Source organism: Athene noctua, chromosome Z (assembly GCF_965140245.1).
Source record: "Athene noctua chromosome Z, bAthNoc1.hap1.1, whole genome shotgun sequence".
In the NCBI taxonomy this organism is placed as follows: domain Eukaryota; kingdom Metazoa; phylum Chordata; class Aves; order Strigiformes; family Strigidae; genus Athene; species Athene noctua.
Genome location: NC_134077.1, coordinates 60,981,862 through 60,999,278, shown reverse-complemented (window position 1 = coordinate 60,999,278; position 17,417 = coordinate 60,981,862). Strand labels below are relative to the sequence as shown.

General features: G+C 35.8%; 1 protein-coding gene across 3 annotated transcripts in view; it reads right to left on the bottom strand.

The window, feature by feature from the left end:
• PCSK5 (proprotein convertase subtilisin/kexin type 5) overlaps nt 1-17,417 on the bottom strand; it is a 249,494-nt gene that overhangs the window by 113,382 nt on the left and 118,695 nt on the right. For all 3 annotated transcript variants that reach the window (XM_074931390.1, XM_074931391.1, XM_074931392.1), the window contains exons 8-9: nt 15,955-16,167; nt 6,278-6,378 (exon numbers count right to left, since the gene is read on the bottom strand). In XM_074931390.1, coding sequence (XP_074787491.1) covers nt 6,278-6,378; nt 15,955-16,167 — 314 coding nt within the window. The remainder of the gene's footprint in view (nt 1-6,277; nt 6,379-15,954; nt 16,168-17,417) is intronic.

Sequence of the window (17,417 nt, the reverse complement as noted above, 5' to 3'; positions counted from 1 at the left end):
AGGGCAAATATGTTAAATTATATTATAGTAAACATTTGCAATTTAAATGTATCTTTAAGCAGGTTGCTTCTAGAAATAGTAGATCACCATTTCTGACCAAATATGATTTCTTCATTCCACAACTAGTCTTACTAGTGGCAATTAGGCTAATCCTGAAAATAGCAAAGTATTCAGACTCTATTTTTTTGCATAAAGATACTGTGCCAAAAATAACTTTCAGAATAAATAATTGGTGCAAGAGAGACAATTAGCAAAAATATCTCTCAATGCAATAAACAAATAGGGTGATGCTTGGTTTGGGTTTTTTTTAGTAAAATGATATCATTAGCAACATGAATAATGATTGCTACATTATCTTCATAACCAGCAATTTGAATGTGATAAATGCGGCCTATCTGAAAAAATATTTCTTGCCTAAATAGCAGAGTCTGATGAGAATGGCTGGAAGAATACAATAAACATTTCTCCAGAGAATCAAGGAAAAACACAATATTACAGGGCAGATTAAGAAGAGGATCGCCATTCAGTTTGTAAGTATTAAATAACCTTTTTTTTAAATCTTGGCTATGAGAGAACAGACATGGATTAATTATTGCTATAAAAAGGAGTCTCTGTGCCCTAGACATCTTTTAGAGCAGCAGAATATAATTTTCATCAAAAATTTCTACATAACACAACCCTTAAGGGCTTTATGATAAATTCATAAACAAAATATAAGAAATAATTGCCTGGTTTATTCACACATTCTTATCACTTACAAATCAGCTGAATTGTCCCATGAGATCTGCAACCCTACTACCTGTCTTATGACTCCATGGTCAGGAATATTGGCTGAAGTGTCCTGATATTTACCGAATTTCACTGTGGAACTACACACTGGATCTGTCCATTTCAACAGTCATGAAGTAACTTCAGTAAATCGCTCACGTTTAAACACATTAATCTTAAATATCTCAAGCTCACAAATTCTACAATATCATAATTGTCCATTTGAAGCTATAGCTTCTTGAACATCATTTCAAGGTAATAGCATTTGCTTGCACAACATCATCTTTATCAGTTTATGTCTGGCTGAATTTTGTGTCACTCAGTTTATATTCATGCAGCATCTCCATATAGTTGAGCTATGACACTGTGGTGCAAGGAATCTCAAAAGAAAGACTGCATGGGGACTGCAATCCAGCAAACCTGCTCCTCTTCTATCTTCCTCATTTTCCTCTCTCTGCAAGAATACAGACAGGGAAAAGCAGATAGGCTCCCTGCTCTCAAGCTGAACTGCCAGCAGCACCCCTTAGACAACTTGAGAGACAACCCTAAGAAGCCTCTAAAAGCTGAGGCTGGGGAACACTTGGAGAACCAAGAAACTACAGTGGATAGAGCTGCCAAGCTCTTAAAACTCTCAACTGAGCACATGCCAACTGAGATTTTTGAAAAGCTTATAAAAGTAAAAGGCATTGCCCTGGCACCAGAGCAACGGCTATCCACTTGTTCTATTTCTAGCCGCTGCTCCAAAGCACAGACACAGTAAAACTCAATGAAAAAGTTTAAAAAGATCACCGTCGAACTTTTTTTTTTTTTTTTTTTTAACCTAGACTCTGTTTAAGAAATGTCTGGATGGAATTTTCTTAAAACGTTTTTAAAGCAAGTTACATGGAAAATTTCAGACCAAATTATTTTGCTTTGGCAAAGTTACATGTAACTGAAAACAGGACCTTAAAATGGGAACCACAGGGTGACCTGAATTCAGGAAAGTGCTTCCAAGTCCATTTCAAGATGATAACTGAAATTGCATAAGTGGCGCAGGTGGTTAAAGCTCCAGAGAAACACAGGTTCTAAATTAAGCATTTATTTGTGTTTATGTTATTCAAACACTTTACCATTAAGAGCATTATTTTAAAACTACTCCAAATATGCAAATATTCACAAAAAGATTTCTAACTCACACACTCAAGCATGCCCTTTTATAACAAGCAGCCAATCAATGGAGCAAAGACCTAGTTAAAGCTAATGGACTGATGATAATCTCTCCTTCTCTTACACTTGAAGCCTACATATAGAGGTCACTTGACAACACTTCGAGAGTTAATTTTAATGGTGCCATCAACTTTAGCCTCTATGAACAAGCAACCCCCTCATAACTTTGATGACACAGAATACGTTCTCTGTATCCAAAACTGCCCCTTGCCAGAGACTACACTGCTTTTCTCCTTTCTGTAAGAAAATTGATCAGTATGGGAAGTATGGCAAGTATCTGAGCAGTTTTCAGAAATTGTCAGAATCCTCTGACAATCTTGACCTCTTGCAATGTGAACTCTATTTTCCTTTCATCTCAGTGATAATACCTTCTTGTACTGTCTTTTAGAAGAATGCGATGCACTGTCACTTTTCTGAATGAATTGTCAGTATCAGAATTCATTTAAATTCTTTATCTCTTCCCAGCACTACCTTGTTCTAGTCTTGGTTGCATGTAACCAAAGACAAATGAGGTATATAGCTCATGTGAAGAGAAACATGGAAGAAAATAGACTTTCTCCAAAGCTATACCACTGAGTATACCACACAGTAGAAACAGCAGATTAATACCTCCATTTCAGGTACTACTTCATACTTAGGTAACTGCAGTGTATATACCATGGGTTGGAAAACATGCATTGGCTTATAGATAGTGGAGCATGCAGTTCAATCACTTCCATTGGGGATGTATAATGTATTCTTCCACCAGCAACATAAGTTTGGGTTGTTTGGGGTTTTTTTTTTTGGTTTTTTTTTTGGGGTTTTTTTTTTTTCATTTGGCTTATTCAAAGGAACAGGGCACAATGCACACTGGAACGAATGTGGGCATACTGTCTCTCCTGACTCTGATTCACCCAAATCCCAAATTCAAACTTTTCATCAATGAGAAATGGTATTTCTGAAATCAAGGGTAGATGGTACTATGTAATGCAAAGAGTTTATTTTTAGTAAGAACATTGCTGCCTCTGCTGCCTAGATCGATTATATCCATAATTGCTGGTTTACAAGTAGCAAAATTCAACACTGAATAATGACTAAGAAGTGCAATACACAAGCAAGCATTTATTAATAGAGCCTGAACAGGGTACTAGATACACTGGGAATCATCAGATAAAATAATTAACCACCTGAATACCAGAAGAAAACCAAAGAATAAGAAGATTTTGATATGTCTTTCTTTGTATGACAGCTGTTGCACATCTACATTTCTGCATTACACCCTCAGGGATTCCAAACAAGCAGTCTGAAACTCAGTTACACTTCTTTGGTTCCTGAAGGAAAACATGTCACTTAATAATCAAATACTGGGCGGAAAATAAAAAAAGATGTGTACATATTATTTGAAATTGGGGTAGTAAGCAGACCACCATCCCATACTTTTATTGACAGCATACCAGGAACAGATCCCAGTTGGTAAAAACAACTAAGTGGAGGGTTCAAATCAGTAGTTAGGTAAGAGGTCCTCCATCAGTTATTTGCCAATTGTATGATATGGGGATTATCAAAGAAAGTGGCAGAGTGGAGTAGAAATCAGCCTTGCTCATTTTCCATTGTTTTAATGTACCTTTGAATGTGAGTTGAAGCAACCTCTTGGCTGTTCTAACTCATAACCAGGCCAGACTAGCGCTCTGTTCACCTCCTGATGTCTCCCAGGAAAAAGAACTTGGCTACTGGGGAAAACCGACCTCGTAGACTCAAAACCCTTCCACAGTATAACCTGTGTTTTCTAACACAAAGTGGAATGAAACCATGTATTATTACAGACACATTCAAGAAGTGTTCAGGACTAAGTGCTCCAATTTTTAAGCAGCTTGCTGTATGAAAGGCATAATCGACTTTACAAAATCCCTTCCCAACTAGTCTTTTAAAAAAATATCATATAAACACTAGTGATATTAGCACTGACACTAATATGGAATCTAAGGAAGAATCTGTGTTGAAGTATGTAAACTCTGTTTGAATGCAAACAAATAGCAAAAGTAAGCTCTTATGCTAAGCCACAATATCATGTGTCCTTTACATACCATAAATTTTAAGAGGATTGAAGAAAATATTTAAGATGGCTTCAAAGCTTCTTTTTGTATACTTTAATTCCTAGCATTTATCTAGGATCATCTAAATTGGCATGTATCATAGGTGAAACATATAACCTGAATTTTTCAAATCAGATAAATAAATAAGAATTACCATTCAGAAGCCACTTAAAATAATCTGAACAGATTTCATACAAATAAATCCCAGACAATATATTATGATAAGATCTCCTTGTAATATTAAAGGCTGGACTTCTTAATATATAAATTCACAAGACCAAAGGTTTTTCCAACCCTAGGACTGGATTACTTTACAGGAAAAAAAAGCATGGGAAATCTGGAAATACTTATCTCCCCAATTTTCTTTTTTAAAATTTTTTTTTATTCGTGGCTGTGTTCAGAAAACTGGTGTTAAATACACATAGGAGAAAAAAGCTAGTGAATGGAATACACATGAATAAACCTACATTTATGATATTATTAATATAAGTTCTTTGGATCTATTAAAATATGAAGGATAAGATTTGGAAATAAGAATCCTCCATAAACTGAAATTGAATAAAATCTGAAAGGAGGCAAAATCAATATATTTTCACCCTGAATCTCTTGTTAGCACTGTGCAACAGAGTACAATACAGAAACGGGACTAGGATCTTTAGTCACTGGCATATTTTGTTTCCATGTCTGCATGTGAAGCTTAATACAGTCTTGCCTTTGTTCCTATCATAGCAACCATTCATTTGGAAAAAAAAAATACTAGTCCATAGGCACTAACATGGATTTCTCATTCGTATAGTTACCAAAGTCCACAGAGAAAAAAGACTGCATAAGTGCAAGGCTTCTCAGTGTGTTTTAAGACGTCACAATCAGCAATAGCTTGCTTGAAGGTATTGTGTGCTATAATTCTCTGAGATGTTCAGTTACAACAATCATTTGGTAGAACATGCACACAAATTAGCATATAAAATACAAACAATAATTTACAAGCAACCTCTGTTCATTAAGAAATAATTAGAAAAACTTTCAGCAGAATGAAATTTATGCACATGCAATTTTACTTGCATATGAAGATTGTTTAGAATGAACTTAAGGATTTTAAAAGTGAGATTAAGAAAAGATTAAAAAGATTTAAAAAAACCCACAATAGCATTATATTAACTTTTCAAAATACCGTTTTTAGTGACTCATTAAGAAAATCTAATTGTAATGATACAAGCACTGCACTATTTAAGATTATGTCAGATCTTCAATTACTAACTCTTATTCTCATGACCATGACTCTACAGCAAAAAAGTATTCTGTGTTGAATATAGGCCCATGGTTTCTTAAAAAAAGCAACTGTAAAGATGAAAACATAATTCTGCTGCTATGAATTACATACACTTTGAAATTACTATGGTGTGAAAATTTTGTATGTCCTTCAGAGGAACTGATTACCCCCAGTAGAAACTGGCTTTCTTCAGAATTTAACAGAATTAATCTCAAAAATTTGATGTCAAGTAGGATTTAGGGCAGAGGATTCCACCTTAGACCTGCAAGTATTACCCAACACACTGCAAGGTAATGCAAAATGTTTTGAAATGCAGATTTACCTGATAAATCTCCACTGTTTCTGCTGCTCCGTGAAGCACATTAAAGGTATATATTAGACACAGAGAACAAAATTCTACAGCTGAGAAAACGCTTGTAAGATGGGAACTTTTCTGAGCTAAAGCTCAGAAAACAATAACAATGTTTTTTACAGCTGAGAAGCTTAGCCCATTAGAAAAAACAGACTTGTGTCAGCATGCAGAAGTTGAGAATTTTTATTTTTCATACTATATTAATTTCTGTTCATGGTAGCCTAACACCATCCTAAAACTTTCTTCAGTGTTCAAGAATGGACACCGCTAAGAGGAGCCTGATGAATGCAAGAGGTGATGAACACAGAGCACAGCAGATCTGGGCAGCTCTGCAAGGATAGTGTAAGACATTGTGAGGATGCTGCACATCATTTAGTGGAAACTATCTGTGATCAACATTGTTTCAAGTTATTTCAACACTGTCATCATTTCCAGGATGTCAGCCTTCCTGCATGCAAAATAAGCACACAGATCTTTCCTGCCCTTGGAAGTGTACTCTGAGTTTCCAAAGCACTTTGAGATCCCTGGATAAAGATGCTGAATGAGTGAGAAAGATCTTTCCATAGGCTCATTTTTATTTTTTTTTCCAGAGTGTAACTCAGATCTTACTTTGCTTCCAGTGCCAGTGCAATGATGCCTGCAGCCATTGGTGCAGAGGCTGAGGTTCCAGTATGGCTGTCTGTGCAACGCTGCCTCAGGTCTGTGGTGATCTGGAAGAAATTGAATGTGTGAAATTTAGAACACAGCTTCAGAAATCAGAACAGGTTTCATTTGCTCAAATATGTCGCATGTACGTGGAGGGTATTTCCTTCTTTCGTTGCAAGAAAAATTACAGGAAAAAAAAGGGTGTCTGAATACATGATGTTAGATGTTCTGAACTTGAGGTCACTTGTGAACGTGGAGAAGTGTTCTTTGTATTGCACTGAAAACATAAGTTAGTCTGTTTTTTTCATGGCATGATCAATAAAAAGACTTGTAAATTAGAAAAACATGCAGAGGTTTTAAAACTGCACAGTTAGAAGTCTGCCTTTCTATTTGCATTTATAGAGCACTTTCCATCCAAGAATCTCAAAGTGCTTTAACAAATAGGAATGACCTATATCTTACAGCACTGCCTATATACAGACTGGTTATACCCATTTTTGAGACTATAAAGGAGGTATAAGGGGTTAATTAGGTTGCCTAAAGTCACACTGGAAGTATGTGGCAGGATAGAATACAGTTGCGCTCATGCTAAGTACTGTGTTTAATTCTTCCTTCATGCCTTATGCAATAATTCACATGAAATTAATCAATTCATTGGAAATTCCTGACATAATCACGAATCTGGTTTATACATCACCAGCCAATTAGTTATTTGCAGCTTTAAACTGTTGTGTATTGCTTAATTATATTCTGCCACATTTTTTTATATGTAATCTAAGATGTATAGTGTAACGTGCCAACTAGAGGCACAGTCTTCTACTTAGGATGTTCCTATCTTGTAATGAATTTTAGGCAAATTCTTTCTGTAAAACAGTAAATCATACACAAAAATGTGTTTATTCTAAATTCTGCTTGTTTCAGGCAATGTTAATCTAAAATTATTCTAATCTACGCTTGTCTTCCTAAAGAAGTGGTTCCTAGCAAGAGCAGTAGAGACAAGAAGTTACTACTACCTAGCAGAAGCTCAAGCAAAACTCACATAGACTTGAGCATAGTTACTAGTAAACAGTAGTCCACATTACAGAAACCTCCATGAAGGTGGCAAGATGAATGACCTGTAATGCCAAACATTATTCTCAGCATTTCTGCTGATCGCTAAGATTCAGTCACTATGAGATACAAAATATCTGCCTAAGGGGCAAGGGAGAAGTTGCTCACACATCTTCATATCTAAGTATACAGAATTATAGTGTCTCCATTTCCTCTAATTTACAAGTATCGTATTTAATTTGCAACACGGATATGCACAAACATGCGAGGAGAGGATCAGAGGATCGAAAAATCACAAAAAAACCTACAAGACATGTAAAAATGCTTGTCTAGCTTTGAAACTGGAAGATACACAAAGGAAAAACAGCCACACCCCACCTGCGCAGAATACAAGCAATTGCATTTAGGAGTTATAGGTTTCATACACTTGCATTAGCCATATTTGGCACTATATGTATTACATAATTTGTACAAGGCTAATGAAAGTTCTCACAACATGTAAGCATATACAAGCTAACACAAAAGACTTCTAACAGAGAAGCAGCAAACAGCACTGAGCAAATGACTGTCAAAAGTAAGTAGTGAGCAAGTGAATGGAAGCTTCTAAAGGTTGGAAAAGATAAATGAAAGCATTTATAATGTCATATCCTTAAATTAGTGAACTTACTAAAGGCCAGATTTCTTGAATAATGAAGTCTAGAAAAAAACTTTTTTTCCCAGTTATTTAATATCCTTCATAAATGCAAACCTTGTTACATAATTTATCTGTCAACAGCTAAAAGTTGAACCCCATACATAAAATGTTCATGTAATTTCTTTATCTCTTGCCTTCTCTCCTATTGACTATGTATTAATTTAGACAATGAAAATTCATAGTGTTGGAAAAACCTTGAGGCATGAAAATTCCATAAATGTCCTGACAATATCAAGAGATGAAAATGCAGCAGGAACATCCCTAACACTATGTTGCCTATATGTGCAAAAGCAAGTAGTAATTTTGCAGCTGGGATTAACATGTCCAAGGACTACAGGATGGCATGTACCCAGATAGAGACAAACAAGATTCAGGTATCCCATTTGGAAAACACTGGTCAGTGCCGTGGTGAGAAGTGGAAAGGAGGCCAGGAAAATGAGAGGGCAGAAAAAGGGACCAATACATGCTTGTCTCTTTTGTAGCCTGGTACATTGTCCTCCACAAAAAAAGTGGTACAGCAGCCACTTTCCTCAGAGGTAGCAAAGCCTACAGGAGCTCGGGCAGGGAGAATTGCCCTCATAGCAGCTTTTCCTTAAGAGACAGTCTCTCAGTACAGTGAAAAGTACACTGCATTGTGCTATCTGTGTTTCTCATCCTCTGGAAGAACACGCTTCCAGAGTGTTTTTATTGCCCTGTAGGTACAGATAGCAGGCACAATAAACTACGACACCTCTGTATTTGGCAAAGTTGTCTCTCACGTTCCAAGCAGATGTCATGGCAGCAGTTTTAACTACAGACCCCTATTCCTCTCACTCAGCAAATATTTAACAGAAAACGTGTAGGGAAAGCTTCCTAAGGGGGAATACTATTTGAGCTATTTCAAAGGAAAGTTACTGACAGAAGCTGATACGTTTAGGTCTAAATTACCCCCAAGATCTGAGGTGTGTTTTTCAGCACCATGGATTAACTGTCAGAGAAGTGTTACATCTACCTTCAGAAAAAAAATAGTACGGGACCACCAACAGGCAAGCAAGATGCAAGAAATAAAATGGTGCCCCCAGTTGCTGGACCATATGAGGGCAACATCATTAATCACAATAGAAGGACATGGTATTTGACAGCACCATGAGGCTGTCATTAGTGTGTATGAGTTGTCATTCTGATTGTGTGGGGAGAAGGAGAAATTTTTGAATCTTTCCTTGAGTACAACATGTTTGTATGCTTCAAATACCTTTGTAACAACTGCTGATCTATAAAAATGCTGATCAGACTGCCCAAGAGAAGTCCATGAAATACTTCTAGGGGCATGAGTTATACCCACTTCTAAAGCTTTTGAATCTGTTAGATTTGATTGAGGGCAATGACAACGTTTCTGGTACTGGCCTAGTTTAATCGACAGGAAATCAGCAACCTAGGACAGACATCCTGACGAAAGGCAGAAAAAATTATACAAATCACCACAATGCACTGTAATACCTGCCATATGCAGATGTCTAACAGCTTTCAGAAAATCCACACATTTATTAAATATGCTCTAGACACACTGTAATAGTTTTATATAAACAACTGCTTTGAAGAATTAAGATGTGATTTCTGTACAGTCATTATTAAGGCTGCATCATCAATCTTTTGATAGTTTCACCGATTACAAAGTTAATGATTAAAGTAAAAAATAGGATTTCTCTTAGCAGAGAACATGCTCACTCTTCCACTCCTAAGCCTCTGCATTTCTTGCTATTTCATATTTCATGACATGAGCTTTCTAAACTGATTGAACCATTTTTCACCTTCTGCCACAGTTCTTCAAGACCTGTTGACTTCTATGAACCTGTGTTCCTAGCAGTGACAAGGTTTTACCAAAAATTTACCATTCCTTCTCACATCCTTTGTGTATCCATATCTATCCAAAACTGAAGGTGCCATGTTGCATGTATCTTGATACCCTGAAAGAGTTTCTGAATGAGAGCAGGTTTTTGTTTGTGTTTTAAGAACTGGCAGGAGACAGGGTTCATTTGTTGCTTTTAAGTTCTGCTTGGAGCAGAAGTTAGTCAGCTAGGCAGAAATATATCTTCGAAAAGAAAGAAACTCAGCAGATGAATTGGCATTTTTTAGAAAACAAAGAAATAGGTGGAACAGTAAGCAGAAAGGTTATTTTCAGAAGGTAAGTCATGCCATAGATTTACAAATTATATCTGTGAGGGACTTTCATATGTAAATTCCTTAGTGCTTTAAGAAATAATTTGAAAAAGGAATTCAAAGGAAATGTGATACGTTTGTGCAACATGTCTGATAAATTAAAGGCCCATACAGATAACTACATTAGGTGGTACTTAATCCTAGCTGCATGGCCTGGAGTGGGGAAGCTATCTTCCAGCACTGCCATATAGTATTCAAAATAGCAGAGAAGAGAATAATAGGAAAAAAATACCTTGACAATTGTATATTATTAGCCAATGGTTCTGCACACTCTCTGTTATGAGAGATAACCTCTACAAAGAAGTATATTTCTATGGTCTTTACCTACTGTTGATTTGCCTTTGTCCCAGAGTGAGTTTCTACGCTGGCACTTCGCAGCTGGTCTTAAAAACACCTAAAAGTAATTCTAGTCCTCTTCTCTAAGAGTCTGTGTAAAACACATACATCCAGCTGCATCTGTTTGTATGCTTTGGGCATGTTAATACCACCCAAAGATTGGAAACTTGGTCCATAATGGGATAACAGTTACTGAATAAAATTTGGTACAGCATAAAGTCAAGCACACTTGGAGTACCTTCCCTGAGCAACAAGGAACTCATACAAGATGGTAACATCAGTGTGTTTAACAGTAAATGTTAGCTTGAAGTATTTCAGGCCAGAATTTTTTTCTGTTTACTTTAGTTCAAAGTCAGTAAAAAACCCCTCCATATGTAAAAGAGAGCTGCCTCGACAAAATTGTTACGCTACCATTGTACAAGTCTATAAAAACCTTCAGGCTAGAAAAACCTCTAAAATTATGTTACACCCCATGTTTCTATTTGTCCATAATGAAACCAAAACATTTTTTTAAGAATTTTTTGTCCACACAATGAGTGCCTAACATTTGGTCACTGTTTGTATATTGTATATGAATTCAGAATAGAATTTGGAGAATTTAAATTTAATAATAATCTATTATTCTTCTCTTGCTATTTTTCCCTTTAAACTTACTGCAAGCTCTAAGCTTTTTGTGTAAAGATATGAAGACAATCTCTGACTCAAAAGGAGCAGCAGTCTAAACAAAAATGTGAGATACGATGCGGTGAAAAGGATGTATGGTACAACAATGAAAACAAATACACATCTTCCTTATTCTAGACTCTTAGCATTTTATAGCAGTTGAAAAACTTTGTCCTCAAAATTTTCAGTTCTGTCTTTACTTCAGTTCTTGTTTCAAACAAGACTTCTTTCCAAGGTAAATGAGATTTGATAGGTCTTTAGGAGGATTGGATTTTAGTAGACAAGTTGGAGAAGAGAATAGCAATACTATCATTATTGCTCTCAAAATCAGGATATGAACAAGATAGTCACACAGGTGAGAGCAATGTCCCTGTCTCCATGTGTGTGCCTGCTGAAAGGACTGTTTAACGCTCAGTTTGAAAATCTGGCTTCATAATTTAACTTAATTTCTCAATAGGCTGTAGCATAACAGAGACATGTATCCCTTATGGGGATAACTGGTTTACACACAGAACCAACAGAAAGCTAATGACTGCGTCTCCTGTACACTGTTCTGCTTCATCACTGAAGGCATCTGGAGGGGGGACATGCTTGCCTGGTACCAGGAGGAAAATGCCCTCAGATAGGTTGTGTGTTTCAGAAGTTAACTGACAATATAATAAAAAAAAGAGTCTTAGAGGGAATATTTATGGTCTGATATTCAAGCATTTGAGGTCAGTGAATCTTATGGCACTTGCAACATCAAAGTTGCTTTGCGCAAGAGTAAACAAGGGTAAATTAAGTTCTGGTAAACAAAGGATCAACAGATTTGGGTTAATTCTTCTGGCTCCTCAGTATGTTTATGCTTTTACCATTCACTTGTGCAAAATGATGCACTCTGAAGGAATAGACTAAAATTGGCGTATGCAACTGGATTGCTCCCAAAAGAATGGAGGATCTGATTAGTAAAAGCAATCACTGCTTACAGCAGTAATGGATTTCAATTAGAAGTTATTTTCACTTATCTCTGATAGTCTGTGTGAAATCTCCAATAGAGACTCTGCATTAAGAACATATTTAAAGAGGTATATCTTGAAAACTTTTTGATAATATTTATGTAAAATCTCTTCATTATTTCCCTAATTATGAGATAATATATCTTCATTCTATATATAATAATTAATCTCTCCTTTGTAAAATATACCTTTTAAAAATCTTACAATAAAATATAAATCTTCGAGTATTAGCACAGTGCATAAATTCTAGAAGTGATGGGTACTATACTTCAGGAAACTAAAAATCTATCCTCATGTTTCATATGAATGTCTTTAACAATAAAGGTGAGATCACCTCCAGGTGTTTTTGATACTAGTGTAAGTCATAAGGAAGTGACATGTCAGAAATAAGCAATGTTCTCTTACTGAAATCGTAATTCTGTAAAAGCAGAAAGTCCATGATTATTGAAAAGAATGGAAGACAATCATCAAAAAACCTACAGTTATTAAAAAAACCAGAGGAATGCACAAAGATTAAATCAGCTAAGTAGAAAACTACGAATAAGTACTGAGAAACATATTTTACTAGATTTAAAAAAAAAGAGCAAGGATATACTGGTCAACAAAATAAGTATTGACACATGCAGGAAGTAATAAATAAGTAAATATAAGTGAATTAAAGACAAAGTGGATAGTAAATTAGAAGACAGAAGGTGCACAGAGGTGGTATGGAAAGACAAGATCAAATGGTGAAGCCTACACGAACAGAATGAAGTATAAGGACGTTTTATTTTCAAACATAGCAGAAGCAAAAGAACCCCCAAGCCAATACTGTTTTAATTGTCCAGAAATAATAGAATAGTTAATAGCAGTGTATAGTAAATGGCTATTTCACTGAATATTCCTCTTTGGAATAAAGTCTAAATTAAGCTTTCAGAGCGTACAAACATGATAAAACGTAGATCATAATATTTTAAATATCAAGTTTAAATCAGAAAGTTTGGAAGCATCAAAGACTTTTACAAGAGCTGGAAAGGGAACATGTCAGATTCTACTGTCACTTTTAGCAAGTCTTTGAACACTGGAAAAGTTTCACAAGATCGAAAGAAAACTGGCACAGTGTCAATATTTTGAAAGGGTAAGTGTATTGTCCTTATAATTTCATCTATTTGCCAAGTTTTTATCTAGTGTAAAAGAGCTGATACAGGATTTAAATTAATTATTACTAAATTAGTTAATTAGTGGTATATTTAATGGTGGACAACATAAAGTACTGGAGTATTTTTTCTCTGGCCACCACTGTAATTGAAACTAATATAGTCAGGATTCTACAGGACACATAATGTGACACTGCACATTAAAAAAAATATTTAAGAGATTAAAAATGTACATGATATATAATATGTAGATTTAAAATGGGATAGTTATGAGGTTTCAAAATGTAAGCATATGTAAGAAATCAGATATATACTTAGAAGCAGAGAAATTATATATATGCTTATAGGACATGTAAGAAATGAGCCTTGTTTTTGATCAGGTCTTCTACAACTTGGTTCTTGACCTTAGTATGACCTAAAGCTTTTATCAAAGACCTGAAATAAAACACCAGAATCTTCTGATGCATGTTGCATTTCGTGAAACTTTGGAGAAAGTGATAAATGGTGCAATAAAAAGACCATAACTACACTCGTATCTGTCCTTGGATGACCAACTCTGAAAAAGAGAAGCAGGAGCTCTAAAAGTGGGTTGGGTGTCACAAAATGATGAACACATTATGTGACACTGAAGCTAACAAGTCCCAGTGAAGCCTAATTTACAATACAAGACATAATGTATATGTGAGCTGGCACTCACAAATACACATTTTCCTGTGCATTTGGCACTGATACTGCTACTACTTCACTGGTGTGTCCAGTTTGGGTGCTTAAAGCTCATAAAATGGGAGAGGGTTTATAAGAAAACATGCCTTACACAGAATGATGCAGGAAACTTCTTTTATCAGAAGGGACTAACAGATCAGGCTACCTGGGTAGAAAGATGTTAGACAACTGAAGTGCCCTTCATACTAGCAACAAAATCTGTGAGACTACTAAATATCTAGAAATTGAAGCTAGAGGAGCTAGATAGCAAACAGAGAAATCTTTTAATGACAATGGGTAATTAAAACCATGTGCCCTAAATTTAAGTGGATTTTCTATCACTGGAAACTTTGAAAGCGAGATTATATTTATAAAAATTATTGTCAAGTTGACAGCAACTGCTGGATCTGAAGGACTCACGGAAGTCCTCCAGACTCAGCGAAGCAAGAGGTCAAGCTGGGGAACCGCAGACATCTCTGCTCACCTTGTATTAGTCTCACTTAAACATGAAGAAGTTCACCATGGTGAAGGTCTTTTAAATGACAGTAGAGGGAATGTAATGAGAGATGAGTAAATGTAAAGAGAAATGAGGACTGCTAGAAGATAGAGTAATTTCTTGTCTTTACTATTGTTTATCCAGGACAACAAAACCATGCAATGAAGAGAGATAAGGTTTCAGTGGAGAGAAGCAAGTTAAGAACAGAAAAATTACTGGAACGAAGAAGTATCTCAGAACAATTTTAAAACAAAAATTAGATCATCTGAAAATAAGGAAGAATCCAAGAAGGAATGGCTAGCATCCCAGAATCCTGAAAGACAAGGCGGACAGTATTAAAATAAACATAGCTGCAAGAATTTTTAACTCCTTACTGGCACCAAGAGAAGTGTCTGCTAAGGATCAGAAAGAAGGTAATGTCAGATGGGTGCTTAAGAAAACATCCAGGGAAAAAAAAAAAAAACCAAAACAACAAACCAAAATCTCTATGTCTTCTGATTAGGAGAAAATTAGCATCTGTAAATTATACACTAGAATAAATAAGCAGAGAAGAGGACAATATTAGCAAACCCGATTAATCCTAGTACAAGGGTTTAGAAGGTTAGAAGAAGAAGTATATTGAATATTGGAAAGTATACTGAAGGCACTCAATTTGAAAAAGCAGATACAGCACACAAATACTAATGGTATCAAGAGATTATCAAACAGAATTAAAACCATTTGCCAGCTTCCACCAAGATGAGAACATAATGCAAAATGGATGCTGTCTTTTTAGGAATAAGATGAGGAACAATAGAGGAAAGGTGAGCACCAAGCTTAATCTTCCTTACAATAAATATATCAGCCATCTTGAACAGGCAGCAACACTAGGAACACCTAACCATCACAGAATGTAAAAGAGGAATGATGCTGGATCAAAATAAAACAGGTATGTATGAAAACTGCAAATATAATGTGTATAAAATAAGAAAGTTATTTATAACTGGATTAAAACCAAAAGGAGAACATGTTCTGAGGCCTACAGATGGGCTACAAGATTTTGGTAATGAAGGAAACCTGTTTCAATGGCAGTGGCAATAGGATCTTTGAAAGATTCACTCAGGGTTGGCAGCAACTAGATGAATACAAAAACCTGCTATGAATTGGGTATACTTGCACTACATTACACTGCAAAATGCAGAGATACTCATGCTTGTTTCAGAGAATATGGTGACTCCAACAGAGTAACACACTGGGGCTAAATGAACCTGTTGACATATGATTTTTTTCTAAAGCAGTCCACTAATTAGTATAAATGAGCTCTCTTTCCCTCCCTCAAAGTCACTATGTAAAACACAAATGCATATACATAAAAAAAAAATTAAAAACCGTACTATTTTCCTGTCGTAGGATTCCCCACTGCTGTATGTTGTAGCTAGTGTGGATGCACATTCTTCCAGATACCATGGTTTCTTCCCACTTTCAGCTGTGCTGCTTATGGAGATAGTATAGATGCTATTGGTGTAGCCATCACAGGAGCAGTGGTCTCGACTTCTTCCACCATTTCCAGATGCCCAAACAAAGACTGAACCTAAGCCTCTCCGTCCCTGTTTGGAAACAGCACAGAAGATTTGATTAATAATTCTTCTTTTCCCCCTCACCTGCTTAATGAACAAACCTTTTCCCACAAAAAGACATCTACAAAAGACTACTAAGAAACTAGTTCACTGAGAAGAATGTGAAATGAAAAAAGGATTTAGTATTCAGAATCAGACATCAGAAAAAGTCAGAAGAAGAGTGGTATGAACACAGCCTTAGAAACAACTTCTATACAGTGTCTGTAGCTCTGCATCTCTACTATCCAGCTGTACCAAGAAAGAGGTGTTGAAGACTCAGAGGAAGCATTACATCATATTGGGTTGGAAAAGGAAAAGAAACACCATACTTGAAACTAAAAGACTTTGTAATGCATTATACTTTTCATTTATTAGGGTGCTCTTAGCAGTTTCTTCTTGGGTTACCTGGTAGCACTAAGTATTGTTTGGGTATCATTCTATACTGTGAACCAGAGCATCACTGTTTCATAGACACTATAAATCACAGTATTCCTGAGGTGGGAAGGTCATATAGACCAACCCTTCTAGTCCATTATGAATGCCAAACGCACAACACATATGTAAACAAAAATGGACAAAAAGAAAAGATCCTTATAATCTAGTCTAATGAAGCACTAAAGCAGTAGTTCGGCATGATATTTTAAATATATGACTAGTTGGGCAAGTTACTTAGGCATATTCATAATTTCAAATGAGGACTTAGAATAGGTAACCTTACCTTCATATTTTCTTAATACAACAAAGGTATATATTCTCCAAATGATTCAAAACATTTTCGGTAGTGCTAGTACTCTTAAATAGGCATGATATGAAAAATGAAGATGATCAGTAACTTGTATTGCTGATATATGGGAATCGAGAATTACTGATATATGGGTAATTGGGCTTTTCCTTATTTATATTTACATATTTCACACCAGTGAATAAAATTCAGATTCATGCACTTGTATGATCTGCATTAATTATCAGCTGGTACTATCTGGAAGCACTTTATTGTTCAGACAGAAAAGTTCACCGAAGGACTAAGCTTATCTTTGATTAAGCTAAATCTTAATGTCACCTTTTCTTACAAGACATTCTCTCAAATCATGGGACATCTCCCTCAGTTACAATTATGCTAACAGTTTCAATTATATCTCATTTGCTTGCAACTCATCATGTAGTATCTACCTGGTTACCTGGTTTTGGGCTAGGCTCACCCCTGTGTATGATAAATTAGTGTTTTAAGGCATACAGCACCA